At 38.1% G+C, this 23543-nt stretch overlaps 2 protein-coding genes across 2 annotated transcripts in view; both read left to right on the top strand.

The window, feature by feature from the left end:
- The first annotated feature begins 29 nt into the window (after positions 1-29).
- Positions 30-20510, top strand: LOC131737000 (collagen alpha-1(IX) chain-like). The gene is made up of 9 exons (XM_059023413.1): positions 30-1736; positions 11118-11226; positions 11376-11453; positions 11917-12165; positions 18133-18256; positions 18878-19271; positions 20153-20230; positions 20330-20341; positions 20496-20510. Exons 1-9 carry the CDS (start codon positions 1716-1718, stop codon positions 20508-20510), a joined length of 1080 nt encoding a protein of 359 aa, XP_058879396.1. The 5' UTR covers positions 30-1715.
- LOC117400009 (collagen alpha-1(II) chain-like) overlaps positions 20471-23543 on the top strand; it is a 25974-nt gene continuing 22901 nt past the window's right edge. Inside the window, exons 1-3 of the mRNA XM_033999466.3 lie at positions 20471-20556; positions 21355-21408; positions 21865-21918. Of these exons, the coding sequence (XP_033855357.3) occupies positions 20515-20556; positions 21355-21408; positions 21865-21918 (150 nt within the window). The 5' untranslated portion in view covers positions 20471-20514. The remainder of the gene's footprint in view (positions 20557-21354; positions 21409-21864; positions 21919-23543) is intronic.

The raw sequence follows: 23543 nt of genomic DNA, 5'->3' as shown, positions 1-23543 counted from the left end.
TCTGCTTATCGCATGCCTCAGTAAAAATTAGATTTTAGAATAGCTGATATATAAAATAAGAAGAAACAACGACATCGCCGTCTAAATGTTAGGACCAACCTAATCTATTTGGGGTGGTATAGTACACTGAACATGAATGGATGTCTGCTGGACATCAACTATAGATTCCCTTTTCTGGGAATAGGTAACCATGTCGTTAAAGAGTTAATGAGACTGTGAGTCCTTCATGAGTATCTGCTACTAGGCCCTGTTTATTTGTGAGCCCTTGTTGTGTACATGCCTTAAATGTCTCATGACCTACTGCATGGGTCAAGCCATAACCTCCTCCATTCTTGTGTTAAATGAATGTGAGGATTGTCATGTATGAGTCATACCTTGGGACCTTAAAGGTGTGTGTAATCCACTTCGATGCATTCTAGTTCCCACTTACCAGTATAAAAAGTCCTACTGCATATCAGAAATTTAAAATAATTATTATTTTTTTAAAATCTGACACTAACTATATCATTAAAATATAAATCTTCCTGTTGGCTTCTTTAACAGTAGTCACAAAACGTTTAAATGTATATAAAATGGTATCTAATACAGCTATGTGCAAAAGTTTAGTATCACATAGAATTTTAGGATTGAGACATAACTTAAAAAGAAAAAAAAAACAATATAAACATGTTTTAGATATTTTATTTAACATCATGTAATCAAATAAACTACAAAATTATATTGCAAAAGTCTACCGGAAGCCATACTAGCAGTACATTATTTAATGTTGAAATGTCACTTTTTTCAAGTTGTCAGTTTTTTAAGTACTGTATATAGAAAACTATAAAGCGGTAGGTAATTCAGTATGTTAACGTAACATTATTCAGCAGGTTTCATAGACTTTATGAAGCAAAATTCTATAGGGTGATGCAAAACCTTTGGCTATCTTTCAAAACTGCAAAGAGGTCCAGAAAAGTAACTCCACACAACAGGCAAGATATATGAATATGGAATTTTTTTTTTTAAGTGTTTAAAAATGTATTGCTTTTACAGAATTACTTATTTTTGTTTTAATTAAAAGTCAACCAACTATTTGAGTTGATAGTTTTACTTTTGCATATGCTGGTGTTAACTTTTACTTTGTGTGCATCTCTGGCAGTAAAAAATATATGTGTTCCAAAATGTGTGCATTCTCACCCCTTAAAGAATAGCAAAGTGTGATGTAAGCCTAAACTCAGCAGGTAGAAATAAATAAAAATGAGTACAAATTAAAATCAGATTAAAATAAAAAAAAAATCAATTTAATAATAATACCTCTCTATATGATCAGAACTTTGAGACGATCCCCTTTTAAAGGAGAGATTTCTGCAGCACAGAAATGCCACGTTGCAGAATATTCGTACATTAGGGGTGTGTCTGAGGATGAAGGGCGATCTGGGGGGATATTTGCACTTAAGAGGGTCAGGTATTTCTCACCAGTCTGGGGAGAGTAAATTTCTGCTGGTGGCCCTCTGAGATCAGCCTGACAAACTGAGAGGCAGATGAAATCCTGCCTTGAAGTACCAGGTAGCTAGTTCACTAGGCTGACCAGGGGGACTAAAATCGCTGGATGATATAATGATGAAAAAAGTCTTAAGAAGGCAGTAAAATTGAGTACTACCTGGGACACGTGTCTGTACTTGCATACGCTGAGATAGGCTTTAGCACACTGAGATAGGCTGTAGCACACTGAAATCATGGCAGCTTCAAATGCAAAGGTAAGACAATGTACCCTCTTTTGTTTTGTGAATGCATGTTAAATATGTCTGCAACCGAATTACGACTTGCATCTACTGAAAACATGACAAATTTACTGTAACAACCACTAGTCTGGATAAATGTACGAGTAACAATATTGGAATGAGTTGTGAGTTTCATTGGTTAGTATCACCTGTTAACATGTATTTGTGTATTAAACACTACCCAATGACTCTTGTGAATTAGAATAGTAAATCTAGATTATATGGCATTTCTGCGCTTGTCTTACAACCCTTTAACCCCTTCCTCCCCTGCCTTGTCAACATTAAAGTTTACTTGGGGTTTCATTGTGAAAGTGGTTACTGTTGTAACTGACAGAGACATATCGAAAAGCCAAAGGAAACAATGCAGCATCTCTAGTGTTATTTTCCCTGTTCTACTCAGCACAGCAGTGAGTATTTTTTAAAAGAAAGATCCGTTACAGTGGTATCATTATAGGTTACTTACTAGAGTGTCAAAATAATTAATAGAATGTCAAAGGTAATTCTCTTTAGTTTTTTTATATCTTTTAAGTTTATTTGAAAGCCACACGAACAAGGGTGGTATGCAATGTATGACTAAGCATCTTAAGTGCATGTGTGAAATCAGTGTCAAGTGGCTTCCCAAAAGAAGCCTAATGATGCCTCAACAACAGATTAAACTCATTGAATGCTGTTGCCTTTTCCAGGTTTTGGCATTAAGAATCTTAAAATACACCAAGCCAGTCCAAACAGTATATAGATTACCTACATTTATTGTCACATTTTCTAGAGAAATGTAAAAGTAATATTAAAAGTTACTTTCTTTCAAGTTAAATTCAGAATACTTTTTTTTTTGTGCAAATGAAAATTATAAATTTTAAATATGCTGGTGAGTAAATATCACAGAATAACTTTGTGGTGAAATATTATTATACATATTTACATCACAAAGCATACTTTGTAGCAATTCTAAAGCAGCAATCCCTGTACAGTGGCATGTCTTGCACACCCTCAAGTCCCTTGAGGCCTAGGGGCCCCAATGGCTGGAGGATTGGAGCTGATTAACTGTATCCAGTTTGTATCTGGTGTTAGGTGTCATCAACTGTCTACCTTTTAGGCATATATATATATATATATATATATATATATATATATATATAATATAATATAATATAATATATATATAATATAATATAATATAATATATATATATATATATATATATATATATATATATATATATATATATATATATATATATATATATATATATATATTACACATTGGAATGTGTGTACTTTTAATTAATTAGTAGTTTGTTCTTGCAGAGCAAGATTGATGTGTTAATGTATTTCTACATAATTGGAATGTGGTTATATAGTAACTTGAATAGAAACACAAAATTAATTTAAACAACTCACAGAAACTTAATAGTGTTTCCTATTATAGTTTATAATATTTTCAACAATCTTCATTTGCTGGGTTCTTGTACATACCCACCTGTTATTTATTAATTTAGTATGACCGATTATTTTAAATAATAGCTTATGACTAATGGTTTATATGCAGTATGTAGTTTGTTTTTTTTCTTGTTGAATGATTTAAGTTTATGTCAATTATTTTTATTACATTTTTTCAAAAATATAATTTGATTGATTACATAAAATATACAACAATAACAAAAAACACCACAAATTTTGCAATTATTTGACATGATTTAAATAATGCACTAGAATAAGAGTTTTAAATCCCATATTTTTACATAGCAGTTCAGTCTACCACAATCACTCTGCAACCTTTCCAGGTGTAAAGTGTGAAGAGTCTAAGAAATGTGGTCCCTTTTCCCTTTCCAATATTAAATAACTATTGTAGTTTCTTTCATATTATTATTATTATTATTATTATTGAATAATTTTTAGTGAATGGAAGACCTTTTTGACCAATGATTAACTAGAATAAAACAGTATAATTGGGACCTCAGTTTAACACGTACTTGATACTTGAGAAAGATGCAATATCAAGTTGATGCTTTATATAGATGTCTTGTTTTTTAACACTTCAACACTAACCTGACTATGTATATATTATACTCCTGATTATTGACATGCTATGCGTGTGGCCGGTTCAAGCTATATAGGCTTTATTCTTGAGAAATTCATTCCAGTGTGTGATTTCTGCTGTGACAGACTTTACTGCCTTACCTGTGTAAAGGCATTTTGGTATTTTCAGAAGAGTAAGTTTTGCACTTAGCTGTTTGTTTCACAGTCCGGAGTGAGCAAACTCGCCGATACTGACATGCCCACTTGTGCTGAAATGACTTTTTATGATATCCCAGGGAAAAAGGGCTCACAAATAGAAGTTTACTGTGAGTGTGGAATGTTCAGCCTTCATGAGAGAATGTTCCTTTTTAAATGATCTGTTAGAAGAAGCACTGCCTATAATCCAAGGACGTCAACTATTTTATTTTCTTTAGAAATATTTAGTGACATACGGTGTACATTGATATATTTTTTATATTATATATACTGCCCTTTTTTGGGGGGGGGGGGGGGGCAATTTTAAATAACAAAATTAGACAGCATTGATTTAAATGATGAAGGACAAACAGAAAACCTGTATAAAATTAGCAGGCATTTAGTGAGCGATTAAATTGGTGTAGCAAAAATAATGGCAGTCAAATAAAAGGGGGTTTACAGTAGTATGATAAAAACAGTTTAACATTATATAAATTGTCATACTTGATGTCCATTACTACACCACATTTATTATTATTATGATTACTTATAATCCGTTATTGTTTAAAAGATGCAGTATCAACTATAATACACATGGACAGTGTGGTATGTTGGCATGAACACAATAATAACTGATAATAAGATCTTCATAATATTATTGTGTGTGTTTATTTCAATATGGAGTAAATAGATAATTTTCGAGATAGTAGGTGAGATTTAGCTGTCCCTCCCCTCCTATGTTAAAAATATCCAAATACATGCTCATTATTTCATGGGTTTGTTGTAGGTACAGTACTAAGTTAATATGAGCCTAAATCTATTAACATTTTCATTAAAACTGTATTTCATGGTAACCACTGACACCTGTTATGAATCCCTGAAGGTAGCCTGTTGAGAAATATGATGGCATACCACTGATTTAGCACAAACATTAAATAAAATAACAGCGTGTATTCAGGAAGCGTGTATTGTGTAGTGATAAATATATATACATAAATAAATTCATGGAATGGTGTTATTGTTAATCAAATATATTTAAAATTACATTTTGTATTGTCAATGGCAAGTATCTCCAACAGGCTCCACAACCTACCATCTATTGAAATAAATACACAGTCCGTGACTGTGTGCATAGCCTGCAAATGACATACTGTATATTGTGTGTAATGATTTCCATTACATGAGAGTAGATGTTAAAACTTCATGCTGATTTGAATTCAGTTCTCACCAAGACAAGCACCAAATAAGACATAGCTTTACCGTAAACTATTGTGATCCATCTGCATCTCCATCCATTTGTGTTTCTTTCCATCTGATGATGTAGATATCCTTCTGCCTGGTGTTGATGGCTGAAGTTTAATGCTGGCTCCAGGGATCAGCTTATTTTGCCTCCCCAGCGCATCAGCACACACAACGGCTGTGATGCTGTCTCCGGGGATCAACCACAGTGCGGTGTAATTGTCTGGATTGAGTGAAGTAGGGTACATCTCTGGGGTTTTCAAGTGGGCACCTTCTGTCCTCTGTGTTTCGTCGACTAGCCAACGACACCTCAAGAGGGCTCGACAGTGATTCTGGCGTCCCAGCATCACCCCCCTCCGTCCCCCACTCAACTCAGCCCAGCTTACTTACCTGAACCCGACGTCTCTGAGAAACCAGGTTGTAGAGTGTGCCACAAGTCCTCGACAACCCACCTCCACTGGGTGAACCCGGACTCTACATCCTCGCTGTTCCGCTTCAGCAGCTAGTTGAGCATACCACAGTTTCTTCCTCTCATACGCCTCATCCACAGCATCATCCCATGGCACTGTTAACTGTACCAGGTGAACAGGGCATGCTGATCCAGACCACAAGACAATATTTGGTCGAAGGTTAGTGGTGGCAATCTCAGGATTTTCCAGTCTCTAGCAGCTTCCAGTTGTCCTGGGCAAGGCTTGGTGTTTACACCTTTTCTTGTGGTTGCTCTCCTGTTGTCTTTTGTGTGTAATGCTTTGATGGAACTGGTGGCTTCTTATTGGTCATGTTACGCTTATCTTCCAATGCTAAGGCCAAACATCACAGCACCTGGTTATGGTGCCAAGTAAACCGTCCTTGCCTAAGACCCACCTTACATCCTGTCAAAATGTGCCTTAATGTTGCAGTTGATGAACACAAAGGACATGAGGGATCCTCACCTACCCAGAGATTTAGGTTCTGTGGTGATGGGAGAACATCATTTGTTGACCTGATGAGGAAACTGATCTTGTTCTTTTCCACTGTCCATAGGTCTTGCCAGCCGATCTTGCATTGTTCCACACTTTCCCATCTCATCCATTCTCCCTTCTTGGCCTGAGAAACGGCCTTTACACACCTCATCCTCTCCTCCAGCTTTTCCACCTCGTTGACTACCGGCTTCCTCTGTTGAGCTGGGGCTGCTTTGTGCCATGTAGGAGGAGCTGAACTGAGACCAAGACCCCCTCTTCCATGCTGAACTTGCCCCATGATATCACCGATTCAAAGGGCAGCCTTTGCATCTTCCATGGTTTTCAACACAGGTGCTGCCTCCATTATGCATTTCTTGCGTGACTCTACTAAAGTAATTTCCAGTCTGACCTTGGCGCACGTAAACTCCTCGGTTAGAAAGGAGACTGGTAGCTGCAGTATTCCTTTACCATAAAGTTCCACTCTGCTGAAGCAGCGTGGAACTCCCAACCATTTCCTGACGTATGAACTGATTAAAGCTTCCAGCTTCTCTACTGCTGTCAAAGAAACCTCGTACACAGTCAGTGGCCACAGCAGCCTTGGCAGTAGACCAAACTGAAAGTACCAGAGTTTCAGTTTGCCTGATAAAGTGCTGCTGTCTATGCTCTTCAACCCTTCTACTGCTTGTTGTCTAACTTCTCCCACATGAACGGTGTCCTTTAGATCCCCGTCGTACCATCTCCCAAGACTTTTCACTGGCTTCTCAGACACTGTTGGTATTGCCTCACCATTAATGTAGAACCTTTTATCTACTACTTTACCTTTAATTATAGAGGTGCTCCTTGATTTAGCAGGCTAGAATTGCATTCATGCCCATTCGATGTTATTGGTTAATTTGCCCAATAACCGATTAGTGCAGGCTACTGTTGTAGTCATGGTTGTCATGTCATAGATGTATGCTGAAATTGTTGGTAGTCGCATTCCAGAAGCCAAGCGCTCTCCTCCCACTACCCATTTTGATGCCCTAATGATTACTTCCATTGCCATGGTAAAAGCCAGTGGAGAAATGGTGCATCCTACCATTATTCTAACTTCTAGGCATTGCCATGTAGTGCTGAATTCTGAAGTTGAAAAACTAAATTGCAAATCTCCAAAAGCAGGCTATCACAAAATTTGTTATTGTCATCAGTACACTGAAAAAAACAAATGCTCCCCAAAGAAGTTCATGTGGCACTGAACCATATGAATTAGCCAAATCCAGGAATGTCACATGGAGCTCCCTCCTCTCCTTTTTAGCTGATTGAATTTGTTGCCAGATCACACTGATGTGTTTTAAGCATCCTGGGAAACCTGGAATGCCTGCTTTTTGTACTGAAGTGTCAATGAAGCAGTTATTAAATAGGTATATTGACAATCTCTGAGCAGTAATGCTGAAGAAAATCTTGCCTTCTACATTTAATAGGGAAATAAGGCGAAACTGACTGATGCTTGTAGAATCTTTTTCTTTAGGTATAAAAACTCCACCTGCTCGACACCATGCTCTTGGTACAACCTGTTTTTCCCATGCCACTTTCATCAAGTTCCACAGGATTCGCAGAACTCCTGTAGCACTCTTGTACACTTTGTACGGAACTCCATTAGGCCCTGGAGATGATGAAGCCCTTGCTTTTTTCACAGCTCGCTCTACTTCTTTCCACTTAGGTGCACAGTTCTCCATTTGATATTCTGGTGGATTGATAGGTGGGATGTCTGAAGGAATTGACATAGGCTCTTGCCTTTTTGAATCTCTGTGTTTCCTCCAAATATCTCTCCAGCTCAGACTTAGTTGCTTTTTGTGTGCCTTTTTTCTCACTGGTGAATAACTTCTTTATAAATTTGAATGGATCTTTATAAAAGTTAGTTCTCGCACGCTCATTCTTTTTGTAGTGTTTCCGTAGGCGCTCAGCTCTGTGCAGTGTTGCAAGCTTATTTTTTTATGACCCTTTGTAACAGATTGACTTTGTTCTGCTCTTCTCCATTGCTTCCTCAGCTGCCTCCTTTCTCTAACTAAGGCTACGTACACACACAGGCTAAGTTGTGAGTTCACCTTTTGCTCTTAATACGGTTTTGTATACACACACAGTTCGGTTACAAAGGGCAGCGACAACCGCACTAGTTAATCCTTTTCAGAGCAAGTATCGAGTGCGGTTATTAATTCAGTTCGGTTAGTTAATGCGCACTAACTGTGTGTGTGTGTATTACAACCACACTAACACAACCGCAGTTAGTGCTCAGTGGATTTCTGCGCAACCAATGATGTCATTGTTTATCAGACATTTCCATGTGATAAACATGGCTAAAAATAGATATATAGGTGCCTGAAGTTGATTTTGTAATATTGATGAATAGTAAATTCGTAACAATGGTAAAAAGTGCACACTTTTTTATGTAATCAAAGTACAGTTGGATAATATTTTGTTGTAAGCAAAAAAAATGTATTTTTGGTTTTGCAACTTAAATAAAACAATATGGGACAATTTGTATCCCCAAACGCCACAGTGCGACCGCAACTCGTTTTTCCACCGATACCGAACGTCTCATCTGTGTGTTTTGGCACTCCAGGAAATGTGTCAGTAAATGACAAAGACGTATATACGACTCCTTAGACATGCGTACATTTTTAATCCAGTCATTTGGAAACCACTCAAGTCGTTCCCACCAGCCTTCTGGTCGGAAGATCACCCAAATGTTTCGATGTACCGTCATGGTACTGCAGATCGTCGCCACTGTATTTAGCAGTGCAGAAAAAGCGAATCGGCGTCTCCTCTGGTTTTGCAGAAAAGAGCATTGCTGCGCTTGACGAGCTCTCGATCGATTACGTACAGTACTTTCTTCCAAAAGCAGAAACAAAAACAGCCTCCATGTTCTCACACAAAACCTCACGATCGGCATGTAATGATGGCCCGGGTTCAGTGGTTTGTTTAAACAGGGAGTCACTCACTTCAGTAATGAAAGGTGTGTGTGTACAACAAACAACCGCAGCGAGTGTAGTTTGTAAATACACTTGTCGAGCCAACTACAGTGTGTGTGTGTATGTAGCCTAAGCGTTTAATCTCCTGCTGCCGTCTAGACATTCCAGGAATAGTTTGTACTTTTTCCTTCCTTTTTTCAAACTCCAAACCTCTCGCTTCCACATGTGTAGATGATGTCCCCAAATTTATCCTGCTTCTTTTCAACTGTTCCACTTAACCTTTCCAACGCAAAACAGAGATCTGTGTTTACTGTGTCCCATGCAGTTTTCTCACAAGCTCTTGGCCATTAAACTCGGCTTGTGCCCTTTGAGGTTCTTTTCTCTCTTACGCTGGTTCATCTGACTGGGTTCACAAGGATCATTAGGTTCATCGCTAGCTGTATCCATGCAAGTCCTCTTCACGTCTATGACAGGGGTGCTGATATCCTGCAAACTGTGGTTTGCTTCCTGTCGCTGGATTTCATTCGACTGACTTGACTGACTTTGTAAGAAGTACTGATCAATGCGAGGCCCTTGTCCCTTCTCCCTGAAGCATTTAATTTTCCCTTGATGAATCTTCAAACCCCTGACCGTTGCCACCTTGCTCCAGCTGCAGACACAAAGCTGGAGTTCCATGTCTTTGCTTGAACTAGTCTTTTGTGAAGTATTCTCCATTCTCATATCCATTTCCGTTCCTAAGTCGTTAACCGTGTTGTCCAACGTTGAGTCATCTTTCACCCCCACCCTCGCAGACTCTAGGGGTATTTTTCTCTTTAATTTCTTAGAAGCCTTGGGCGGGTGTCTCCAGCATCTTGTTTACCTTTGGAAACACAGAGCTGGATACTGCCGACTAGGGTAGCTAACCCTTGCCAGCCACGATGGAGTCTCTTTCCTCCTGTCAGCTGTCTCTCCAGGCTGTCACTAGGTCTTTCCCTTGTTGCCAGCTGCACTATTCACAGCAGTCACTGGACGTATCCAGATCTTCATGATTTCCATTACATGAGAGTAGATGTTAAAACATGCTGATTTGAACTCTGCTCTCACCAAGATAAGCACCAACTAAGACATAGCTTTACAGTAAACTAATGTGATCCATCTGCGTCTCCATCCATTTGCGTTTCTTTCCATCTGATGCTGTAGATATCCTTCTACCTGGTTTTGATGGCTGAAGTGTAATGCTGGCTCCAGGGATCAGTTTATTTTGCCTCCCTAGCGTATCAGCACACACAGCGGCTGCGATGCTGGCTCCTGGGATCAACCACAGTGCGGTCTCCCCAGCGTGTCAGCATGACAACCGTCTGGATTGAGCTAAGTAGGGTACATCTCTGGAGTTTTCAATATGTACATACAGTACAATTGTATTATATGCTTAAGACTTTGTTTGAATCATAAACCTTGCAATGTGATACCTGGGAGAAGGCAGCAGCACTAAAAACTAATCCCAGATTTGATGCAGTTCAGTTTTTCTCCAGTGTAGACACACTAAAACTGGAGTTGACTCTGGAGTTCTGTGTAAAGCACATCTATATGGGCATAACACATGCAGAAAAAAACATTATTTTTTAATGTGGCTTAGTTTGTTTACACATGCAAATGCAGGGTAAAAAATACTAAATAGTAATTAATGCCGACTGGAAACTAGCCCAGGAGGTGGATTAGTTAGTCCAGTAGTCAGTCGCACTCAGAGACACATGAAGGTAAGTGTGAACAAAAGTGTGATTCTTGCTTCAGTTCAAACTCAACACCACTCACAGTGTCAGTGTGAAAACAGTGGTAAAAACACACAAGTGCAGAATATGGTAGATGCTGTTGTGAATATGAGGATCCATAACATAGGATTGTACGCGTGTTAGTTGTGCTGTTTGGAAGCACGTTATGGTTGTATTACACTTGGTTGACATTAGGGGTATGCTACTCTATTGTAACTGAACAGTTGCCACCTGCTGAGCTGACACAGTTTGTTGTAATTGTAAATTGTAGGTTTCATCTGCATCAAGGCGAGGAGTCAGGCCGTGGCTGATTGTCTGGGCCCTTGTTGCTCTGCAGTCTCTTCAGTCCTATGGACAGGATTTTTCTGGCTACCATTCAGGTGAGTGGAACTATCCTCATTCGTTTATAATGCAAGAGACTGATGTGTGCAACATATTTTATTTTTAATGTCATCACAATTAATTCATTTGATTGTGTTTCATCACGATATGTGACATTTATGCTTAATTATCTGTCTCGCTGATGAAGGAGATTACGATTCCCATGTCTATGAAGGATCAGCGGTAGAAGATTTAAATGGCGAGCCATCAGGTTACCCCCATCCAGGTAGTAAATCTAACAATATACTTGATGAGTCATACTTGATGTGAATTGTCTATTTCTAGGCAGATCTCAGATTCACTAGTTTGAAAGAAACACATCTCATATCAAATGTGTAACTTGATTTCAGTATACTTCTTATTGGTAACCATTCTCTACATGTGTTTCATGGGGTTTATTACATCCTAACAGGAACAGTGTGTGTATATATACCATGTATATAGCTTCATTACATAACCTTATAAAAAATGTACAATTTCAGCAACTAGTTGACAGCTATATGAACTGAATGTCAGTCCGTGACAACAGGGTTAGTGAAGGCACCAGTACATGCAATCATACGACACATTTACACCTATCTAGAGAACTACTGTTATGAAACTTAGTAAAGATTTTATAGAAAGGCATTGTCTGTTTTCCGGTCCCTCATACTAACCCTGATGGTTTACCGTGTAACAAACTCTTTCAGATGAGTACCCTGTGGAGCCCACACCTGGTTATGAAGAGCACACAGCTTCTGGCTACCCCTATCCCCAAACTACTCCACTGGTTACAATGATCACTGAAGAGGAGTACCCTTACGCCACAACCACAGAGTCCTATGTTGCTGCTAAAGAGGTCACCACCATGACTACTAGTGTGCCCTACCGCTTCCCAACAACCACCCCCGAGCCATATGATGACTACTTCCCTGCCCCTGAAGTCTATGATGACGAAGGTATTTGTTTAAAATGTTTTTGTCACTTCATAGGGAAGTTATTTGTTCTTAATAAACTGGCCAGATTAACTGTACTTGGTAAATTATATGCAAAGTTTAAAAATCCCTTTAGTCCCGCACATGACACATTATTCATATACAAACTTAATCCCTGAATAGTGTATGCTGTAAATATATAAAACGTATATATATATTTACTTTTGTCAGTTTCATTCATGGTTGCTAAGACAGCATATCTGTTAGACCTTTATAAAGGCTGATACTATGGTAGGTTTTCAGTTAGAAGGTGCTTTTATCTAAAACTGTACAATTACTGTTGTTTCATGAGTAACAATCTCCACAGTGTTGACTCAGGCTTACTAATGCTCTTGTTTCTGAAATCTGTATTAATGACATGATTTGGTTTTAGAAATGACCACTAGAGGATCACAACTTTAATTCCTGTCCCCTCTGCAATTTAGTAAACGAAACAAAAAAACAGTTTCAGAAGAGAAAGAAAAAACTGCCGAACATCCCCAAGTTGTCATTTCTAAAAATACATTAAGTAGTATGCCTGGTTTTAAGCTGAAACAACTATTACAAGAAATGTAATATTATTAGAATGTAGATGGTATAAAGTATCCTACAAAGTCAATGTATTGGTTAAATAAAGACTGATAAATGGACAAATACATTATTGAATCAATTGTACTGCAGTCTTGGGTGACCATAGTTATCCCCACCACCTGATAGTGCTATACCTGCTGTACCTGTATAGGTAAGAACTCTCACCTGTCAACTTTGCAAAATTGCTGCTTTGTTCACAAATTTCTTTACTGTTTAGAATCCAAGAGATTTTTTCATATACAGTGTTGTCTGTGAACTCGAACTATTTGATTTTTCCTTTAGCATTCAAGAGGAATGTTTATCCCACATGTGCTGGATAACTATTCAATACTCATACTATTGTAAATAATGAACAGCAGGGGCACTGTTACATGTACTGTTACATGTACTGTTCTTTATCACACGGGTAAACCTTGGTACTCTGCAGACCAAGGAGTTGATTTGATTAACCTATGCCCCACAGTTGGATTTCTTCTAGTATTTTATAGCACTTTGGAATCACCCACGATTGCATCAATCAGGGTGGTTATCCCCTGATTACCCCTAAAAAATAGGAGATTAGTGCAAAAAAGGGATTCACTGGTGCTGGAAAATGCTATAAAATTTTAACTGAATATTATTATTTATTTCTTAGCAGACGCCCTTATCCAGGACGACTTATAATTGTTACAAGATATCACATTATTTTTTACATACAATTACCCATTTATACAGTTGGGTTTTTACTGGAGCAAGCTAGGTAAAGTACCTTGCTCAAGGATACAGCAGCATTGTCCCCCACCAGGGATTGAACCCACAACTCTCCAGTCAAGAGTCCAGAGCCCTAACCACTACTCCACACTGCTGTCAATTGTACTGACAATAGAGAAGTTAATGTTAAATGTAGTAGAATTTGACTATATATGTTTGGGCTTAATTTAGACACTAAATGCTGATGAAATGTTTATGGCATAATGAGTATGGTTTTATAATGTCTATTGTTAACTTTTTCAAACTATGTTAAACAATATGTTCATGTATAAACAGTTTGTTCTTTGTTTTCCATTGTGTTTCATGTACTGTATGCATTATGTAAATCCCATGGCAGTCAGTAATGGTTTTATTTGTTGTGTGTACAAAATGTACAATGGAAGAATCTTAACTACTTAGCCGATTCTAAAAGGTATAGATACCTTTAAATTATATAATGAATTAATGTTATTTTAGGATTTGTAAAAAAAAAAAAAAAGAGTGAAGTTTGAAAGACTCCGGTGCCTCATCACTTGCCCTGACCACATGACTAACTGTGAACGCTGCTTACATTAGCTTGTAAAATGTGATATGGCACTATGCCATAACAAAGATGTTTTCAGCATTTTCACACAGTTTTTTAGTGGGTTTCTTTCTGTATTTACAAAACAAATATTGTTTATTCAGATCATTTTTTTGGTGTTTTTTATTATGAGTTGTAATTATCAGTTTGGGGTTTTTTATTCAGATAATGTTTTTGGTGTTTTTTTATTATGAGTTATAATTATCAGTCTGGGGTTTTCCCAGAATGTTACTGTCATCCTCATACAGTAAACAAACACATTGTAATCCCCCTCTGTCACTCTCCTCCATTACCGAGTTATAAGAAAAATATGAGAACATAAGAAAGTTTACAAACGAGAGGAGGCCATTCGGCCCATCTTCCTCGTTTGGTTGTTAGTAGCTTATTGATCCCAGAATCTCACAAGCAGCTTCTTGAAGGATCCCAGGGTGTCAGCTTCAACAACATTACTGGGGAGTTGGTTCCAGACCCTCACAATTCTCTGTGTAAAAAAGTTTCTCCTATTTTCTGTTCTAAAAGCCCCTTTATCTAATCTCCATTTGTGACCCCTGGTCCTTGTTTCTTTTTTCAGTTCAAAAAAGTCCCCTGGGTCGACATTGTCTATACCTTTTAGAATTCTGAATGCTTGAAACAGATCACTGCGTAGTCTTCTTTGTTCAAAACTGAATAGATTCAATTCTTTTAGCCTGTCTGCATACAAAATGCCTTTTAAACCCAGGATAATTCTGGTTGCTCTTCTTTACACTCTTTCTAGAGCAGCAATATCCTTTTTGTAACGAGGTGACCAGAACTGAACACAATATTCTAGATGAGGTCTTACTAATGCATTGTAAAGATTTAACATTACTTCCCTTGATTTAAATTCAACACTTTTCACAATATATCCGAGCATCTTGTTGGCCTTTTTTATAGCTTCCCCACATTGTCTAGATGAAGACATTTCTGAGTCAACATAAACTCCTAGGTCTTTTTCATAGATTCCTTCTTCAATTTCAGTACCTCCCATATGATATTTATAATGCACATTTTTATTGCCTGTGTGCAGTACCTTACACTTTTCTCTATTAAATGTCATTTGCCATGTGTCTGCCCAGTTCTGAATGCTGTCTAGATCATTTTGAATGACCTTTGCTGCTGCAACAGTTTTTGCCATGCCTCCTATTTTTGTGTCATCTGCAAATTTAACAAGTTTGCTTACTATACCAGAATCTAAATCATTAATGTAGACCTAATACTGATCCCTGTGGTACACCACTGGTTACCTTGCTCTATTTTGAGGGTTCCTCTAGTCGGTGCCTTGACAAATTGCGTTAGGAAGCAGTCATTTGTTATTTATACCATTTAAATTTCGTCCGTCATGCTCCCCACCAGGTTTTCCCATTTTATATGGGGGAAGTTGAAATCCCCCATTAGTATGGCTTCTCCTTTGCTACATGCATTTCTAATGTCATTGTATAACAGATTATTTTGCTCGGCGTCTGAATTTGGCGGTCTATAGCATGCTCCTATTATTATGCCCTTTGAATTTTTGTCCATTATTCTGACCCATATTGATTCAGCGTCCAGATTTAACACCTGGGCTTCAAGACTATTTCTTATGTATAGAGCTACCCCTCTGCCTCTTCTGTCCTGCCTGTCTTTCCTATACAGTTTATACCCACTAATTTTATATTCGTCTCCATCACACTCAGACAACCAAGTTTCTGTAACACCTATCACATCATAGTTACTTGTTAGTGCAGTAGCTTCAAGTTCTAACATTTTGCTTCTGAGACTTCTAGCATTTAGATAAATACATTTAATGGCTGTCTTACCTGAGTTGTTGCCCTTGTTTTGATGTGGTCTCCCTTATGTTTTTTTTTGTTTTCTCCCCCCTTCCTTTCTAGTTAAAATGCTTCTGAACCTCCTCAAGGATCCTTTCTCCGAGTAGATTGGTTCCTTATCATTTGTCTCTAAATCTGCTTTTACCTGGCAACAGCTTTCCTCATTACATTCAAATCATGTGATAATATTACTTTTCAACTATAATAGAGAGAGTAGTTGGGCTTGCAGAGCTCAAAGACGATATTGAAACATGAGTTGACTGCAAACAGCATAAAATAGCAATGGACACACACACCACATATAGGATGGATGAAGGCTATATTTGCATCCTGAGCCATTCGATAATTCCTCTAGATGAAAATATACTTGAAATTTGACCCATTCGACTCCTTGAGACCATCACTTTCAATTCAAAGACAAAATGTCTCGTTTTCAATCACTCTACAACAGCCGCAGTACAGAAATGTTCATTAATGATCAACAAAATGAGAATATGTTAAAAAAAAAAAAAATGATGTAAAGCTGGTACATTTGTATTCCCAGAGAAACTGGAGTTGAACGGGAAATTAAAACAAGGTAAAGGGAATCATCAAATAAATCTGAAACACTAACGGATAATGACATAGAACATCTGTACAACACCGAAACACTATGTTTAAAAAAACCCAACTGTACTGCTGAACCTTGTCTTCTTTAATATTAGCATCACAAGGGTATCCATGTAATGTTAATAAATAACAGATGGGCCTCTTCAGTGAGTTACAGGAAAACAATTCCATCTTGGGTTTCTGTGACGGTTTATAAATTACTCAACCTTCGGTCTCGTAATTTATGACGTCACAGAAATCCTAGATGGAATTATTTTCTTGTAACTCACTGAAGCCCATCTATTATTATTATTATTATTTTTTTAAAACATATTTTATTAAATTGTATATTATTTCAGATTCCATTTTAATAACTCTTTTCAGCTAGAAATCAACCAGACAGACTACAAACATCCCTGAGTGATGGTCGCACAATCAAAAGTCTTTACGATTATTATTACAATCGTTCTAAGTAGCTCTGTGGTTGAGCTTTAATCATGTGTCACTATAGCTGTCTTTAACCTACTCAGCGCTGCACTGGGATGCAGTCTTCAACTGTTGGCTCCATCGGCTATATATTAGGAATGGGCAAAAGTTAAACTTTTGAGATACAGTAGGTCGTAAAGGGGTCGTAAATAATGAAGCAATTCCATGAATATTACCTGTCGCTGTATTTGCTATGTAGGTCTCGCAGGTGCAGTAACATTTTTTTTAACATGAAAATGTATGTTTGCTGTAATAGCTATACAACTGCACATATGAACAGAAATGCATAACAGGGAATGTTTATGAGATTATTTATTTAGCTATACCTCTTTAAAGGAGGGTAGATCGTCACAGCTGTTGGCTGCTCTTCACCTGGCATTTCTTACAAGAAATTATAACCATACACATAATGTGAATGTTGCTCATGATATTTGCACTTGTAATGCTGTTACACAGTACTGTATATTTGGCTGTGGATAAATACACTATTTTAATTGACATCCTGTTTTTAAATGGAAATTAATTCATTCTGTGCTGTTCCCATATTTTAGCAGTATTGTAAGCCAATTTAGTTGGAAATTTATTATGCAATCTTGTTGTTATTGAAAGAAGAAAAAAAATACGTACAGTGTCACACTTCTTTAAGGAAAGTCAGCCACCAAGGAAGACAACAACTGGTCGCTCTACATGCATCTGGGAATTATTGGTGACTGATGGTGCAAGTCAAGAATGGACAACTCTGGCCCTTCCTGACCATGTCTTTGTTCCAACCATGTTCTTAATTCTTTATTTGAACAAATGAAACCTCAATCCAGGTCCTAAAGCAGTTAACTACACATACTTCATTATATCTGTTAAACTTGGAGTTGCCCATTCCCGGTGTAATATGACAGCAAGTGTGACAATAAGAGGCATCATCAGATAATCTAAACGCCTAATGCAGGCGGTGGGATACATTGGTTTGCAGGTTGCATGTAAACTTCAACAACTCACAGTGTGATGATGGGAGTTACAGTTATTGACTCAATTAAACAGCTTACATGACTAGTCCAGAGCACTGAAGCAACTTCAAAGAGGGCATGTCAGATTCTGAAAATGTGGAACCTGACCAAAAACGAGACCTTCATTGGTTTGTTTGACTCCTCCTTGCAGGGACGGATGTTCTTGCGGAGATGAGGGTACCCAGTGCTGTGGGAGTGAATATTGTGCCAGGAACCCAGCAGGACATAAGTGCTTATCGCCTTGGACCAAAAGTGCAGGTTAGACGGGAAACAAGGTATGGCATTCTGAGTGCAATATTTTACATGCTTATCAAAATTTCCTTTAACCTTGTCTGTGAAGTGAGATACTGTGGTTTAGTCATACACAGGTAACAATGCCATTTAGGCTAAATGTTACAATAAAGACAAATACATTTTGTCATGTCGCTGGCGACATTGCAAATACAACTGTGTATCTTCTTTAACTAATTGAGAATGTCCAAACTGAAGAATGAGACAGTTTCTCAATTTGCATGGAACAGCGTTATATATAGAAATAAGTAATCTGATTACATTTAAAGAGTTATAAATCCCCAAATACTGTATTGAAATAATGCCACAATATATACATTTATAATGCAAAACAGGTATCCCGGTTGGTGCGGGTGATGGTCATATGCAAATATCCAACATAATAGGGAAAGGTGTTCCCAATTTTGGACTCTTGATCCCTTTCCTATTGTCCACCCTCCATACATCAATATTGTGTGTCTCCACTATGAATACTAGTACAGAATAGCGGAAATGAGCATGTTGACGAGTGCCTGAATACACATGCTATAAAAAAAGCAGTTCTTGTGCCCCCCTAGCTCCCAGATAGCACCTGGAACGTGTGTTGCTTTTCTCTCTTTGCGTAGACTGGTTCAGCCACATGGGTTCCCTCAGGAGTTCTCAATGGTTTCCACATTTCGGATGCTGGAGGACACTCCAAAGGAGGTGTGGAACCTGGTGGACGTGAAGGACCAGCAAGGTGGAGACCAGTTCCACCTGCGGCTCTACGGGGAGATCGACGCTGTCGATGTCTTCAACGCGGCCGCTGCTGGGGAGGAGAAGGTCACCACTTTTGAAAACGTAGGCCGCCTCTTCGACGGAGAGTGGCACAAGCTCTCGCTCAGCGCTCAGAAGAGCCAGCTCACCCTGTACGTGGATTGCCAGCAGGTCGGCAGCGCCCCCTTCAGTCAACACGGATCCATCAGAACTGATGGCCTGACATCTTTAGCCACAAGAAGTAGGGATGCTGCAACCCTTCCTGTGAGTACCGTAGCTACCATCCTTATTTTTCAATGTTATTATATTGATTAATAAGTGATAACATCCTGAGGGCATAGGATTTGTGTAAATGTTCTGGTGTCAGATGTAGGCTGGTGGCATGTTTGACAAGTGCAGACTACACAATATTATACTTTTCTTTATTTGTGATTTAGAACCTACCAGAGCCAAATGTGAAATCTGATTGACTCAGGTGATGATCATGTTGATGAGCTATTGTTTTCTATAAAGTATTCAGTCTTTAGATGTGTTTCATCTGACCGAACTCTGAAACAGTTCTTGATCAGCAGGTTGTTTTGAATGGTTGTCAGTAAGTAGAATGGTTATGAAAACACACATAGTGCAGGTTGAATGAGTGCCAGGGCTCAGAACAGCAGAGATTTCTATGCCTTGTTGCTAGTGGAAATGTTTATTCTGAATGTGGGTTCAATGGACACAGAACTCAACAGGAACATGTTTGAGTCCACAGATGAGTTATGACAATACCAAGAAATAGAATGATATCTTCTTTTCTATTATGATATCAAACAAGTAGCAGTAACCTGTCACATAGGTTAAAATACAAAAACACCTGTTTATTTTTTAGGAACCTGTTGGTTTAATTTGAATCCATACACTTCATAATATTTAAATGAATTTTCCCAGATTTGTCTTCTATTTTGAATGTTTCATCACCTTTAACAGTCTTGTTTTTCTTTTTACTTCACCTGGGCTTAAGGCCAGAAGGATCCTAACAATCAGAAAGAAAAAAAAAAACAAATAAGAGTACCAAGCAGTATATGGTCAACCTTATGTGGGTTTTAAACATCAGGCTTTTGTACTTTTGACAGCAAAATCAATCAAGATTACTTTCTATCCCACAGGTTGATGTTCAGCAACTGCAGATTTACAGCAACCCCAACAAAGCAGGAGACGAACCCTGTTGTGACATCCCAGGAACTGTGAGTGCGGTGCAATAATTGTGCCAGATAGTAAACTTGCATCAAACAAAGTACTTGTTTTATGGGATATAAATGCTGACCTTTTGTCTTTTTTTTCAGAAAGATGAACGGGTAAGTTATGCATTCATTTATTTATTGAAATTAATCCATACAATCCATGTATTTTTTTTTCCATTTTGTTGCTCATTTTATTGGTTCTAGTAATCTATGTGTTGTTTTTTGTATCCCTCACAAAACAGTGTGCTTTGTTGGGACTAAATGCCAGCCCAACAGAATGTGACTGTATGCCAGGGGAGCCTGGCTTTGCTGGTTTTGCCGGTCCAAAAGTAAGTCCTATTTTCTACTTGCTTTAATAAGCTACGCTAACAATTTTTAAGTAAAGCTGTACATGTGCATTAATTCATTTGGCTCTTATTAGAGTTGGCATGTAGCCAGCTGTGAACGATCAAGGATGTGGTTGTCATAGTGACCTTAAAGGCAAAAGGTAGCATCTCCCCACTTTTCTTGCTTCACTCAGGAGTTTGTTTCAGCACCACAGGGATCTGTGAGCTAGCTCTTGTGCATGGCATCTTTTTGAGAGATATACACACAGCCTGTTAATTTCACCTGCCACTAAATAAACAGAGAACAGGGAGTCCAATTGTAAAATGAGATGTTACGTTCTGCATGTGACTCCCAATGCATTAATTAATGCAAATGAATGCTACTTGTGCAGGTAAAGGGACTTTTGTTGGTTGAATAACATGTTTCTAACATTGGTATCCAATCATGGTTCAAAATTAACAGTTCTGTAGGACCCAAAAAACTCCCACAAAGTTTCAGTGATCCTCTATAGAAGGTCCAAATTCAAAATGACTGTTTGTGGAATGGGCAATGTTATGTGATGCACTGACGTTAAGGATTCTGTCCCTAGCCAATAAGTTGAGATGAGGTTAGAAGCTCTATAACTACAATATATAACTGTATAGATAAACACACTGAAGAGCCTCACATGTACTGTTAGAAGTTTGGTTTGCAAAGTCCTATTCTATTCATATAATATATAAACAGGGATGCTATGCAGATCTGCCACTGTTTAGATCAACTGAATCGACTCCAAAACGAAACGTGATTTTTCCTTGCAGGGTAGCCGTGGTGAACAAGGCCAGCTGGGTTTTCCTGGCGAACAAGGCAGAGAGGTAAGATAAAAAAAAAAAAAGAGATAACTAAAAATGTTTGTTTGTATAGTTTTTGCTTATTAGCGCTTCTATAAAGAACTAAGATAAAGCCAGATTGTGTTTGAAAGCATGTTTCAAACAACTAAATGAGGGGAGTACAGAAATGAATATGCCAATACTAAATTTCAAATAACACACACACACACACGCACATGCACACGCTCACACACACACACATATATATGACCTACAATTATGTAATAAAGAGACAATAGATATAGAAGAGCTGAAATATATAGAGTTATGGATATTGAAATTTAACATGCTGTTTGAATAATTTTGGTGTCACTATGTTGACCATGTTATGAATTGAACACATGTACCATATATAAGCAAGTTTGACAAGATAGAGTCATTTAAATATTTGCCCATGAAATGACTTCTTATATTACTCAGATATGTTCACCTTGTTTTTAGGGGTACAAGGGCTCCAAAGGTGCACCAGGAAGAGGAGGGGATCCTGGCCCTGTGGTAAGGTTATAGTGTAATTATACACTGGACAGCAGTGTGGAGTAGTGGTTAGGGCTCTGGACTCTTGACCGGAGGGTCGTGGGTTCAATCCCCAGCTAGGGGACACTGCTGCTGTACCCTTGAGCAAGGTACTTTACCTAGATTGCTCCAGTAAAAAACCCAACTGTATAAATGGGTAATTGTATGTAAAAAATAATGTGATATCTGTATAATGTGAAATAATGTGATATCTTGTAACAATTGTAAGTCGCCCTGGATAAGGGCGTCTGCTAAGAAATGAATAATAATAATAATAATAATAATAATAATAATAATAATTAGCAATAAGGATGCCTGAAAATGATTCTCACTATTTTAGCTCCATTTTAGTAAATCAAACCTCAGTCCTGGCATCACTACACAGGTGGCTGGTTCACATTTGAATAATGTTTTATAGTCTCAAGGCCATAGAGTGCTCTACAGTTAGCACAGGGCTTGAATTTCAGTGCAGGATTGCGGGAATTGTGCATTTTCCAAGTTGCTACCGCATATCTGCAACTTTCAGTGCAGGAAAATCCCGCAGAGATATTTTAAGACACCAAGCTACTGTATTTTTCACCCAATTTAGAATGCCTGAAATGCTACAACAATCTATAAGGAAGTGAGTGTCTGTGATGAAAGCACTATGAGCCGCATTCTGAGTAGTTCTGGTTAAAATAAGTAAATAAATAAAAGCAGTGCTGGATATTTTAAGTGCCGCAAGACTTTATTCTCTCGTACATGATTCTCGGACGTTATCTTTAAGGATTATAGAAACTCAGTACACTGCAGTAAGTAAACAGTTTTGAAAAAAAAAAGACAATATTAAGTCTATCTAGGTGTTGTTTTGCAAGCGGTGACTTTCGCTTTAACTATTAAAACTCAGCCCCATTCATTTTTGGGCGCCAGCGGACCGAAGATTACGCCCATATTATTCAGGCACTGTAAAAGCCACCTACCTGGTACCATGGCTTATTTAAAAGTACAGACTCGGGGCTTTCCAAAGACATATTCAGTGTGTGTATGCGGTACGCAGTGCCTACAAAGGTACCACGAAATGTTCCTGTCAGGACAACTGAGGAAGTCAGCACCTCTGGTCACTTTTTTCTAAAGTAACAAAAACAATTATTCACTGCCAAACATGAACTACTTTAGATGTGTAATGGCTGCAGTATATGATACTGACCTTAGGTTTAGGGTTTCGGTGTTGGGAGAGGATTATTCATTGTTTTATTAACAATAACATGATAACCAATCAGACTGCAGTGTCCTCACAGGAACATTTGGTGGTACTTTGCGGTACTCCTAGCCGGGAACTACGATCGCCTGAAGTTAAGCCTCTCATCATGTGACAGAGTTCACAGCTTGGGTTTCGTTTTGAGTCTATTGCTCTGTCATTGTAGAAGCTAGACTGAAAGGGGAGGTATCGTTGGAAAGCTTAGAAGCTCAGCTTCCCCACCTATGTTCATTTCATATTGAGCTTTAATGGTGCAGTGTTTCCTTTTTTTTTTTTTGAGCCATCTATGATTACAACAAACATGATTATTTTGGAAAAACTTTTTTTAGTTTTTTCTAACATATATTCTCATCTCTACCACATATAGTAT

Source organism: Acipenser ruthenus, chromosome 4, assembly GCF_902713425.1.
Source record: "Acipenser ruthenus chromosome 4, fAciRut3.2 maternal haplotype, whole genome shotgun sequence".
NCBI lineage: Eukaryota > Metazoa > Chordata > Actinopteri > Acipenseriformes > Acipenseridae > Acipenser > Acipenser ruthenus.
This window is presented reverse-complemented; position numbering and strand designations above follow the sequence as displayed.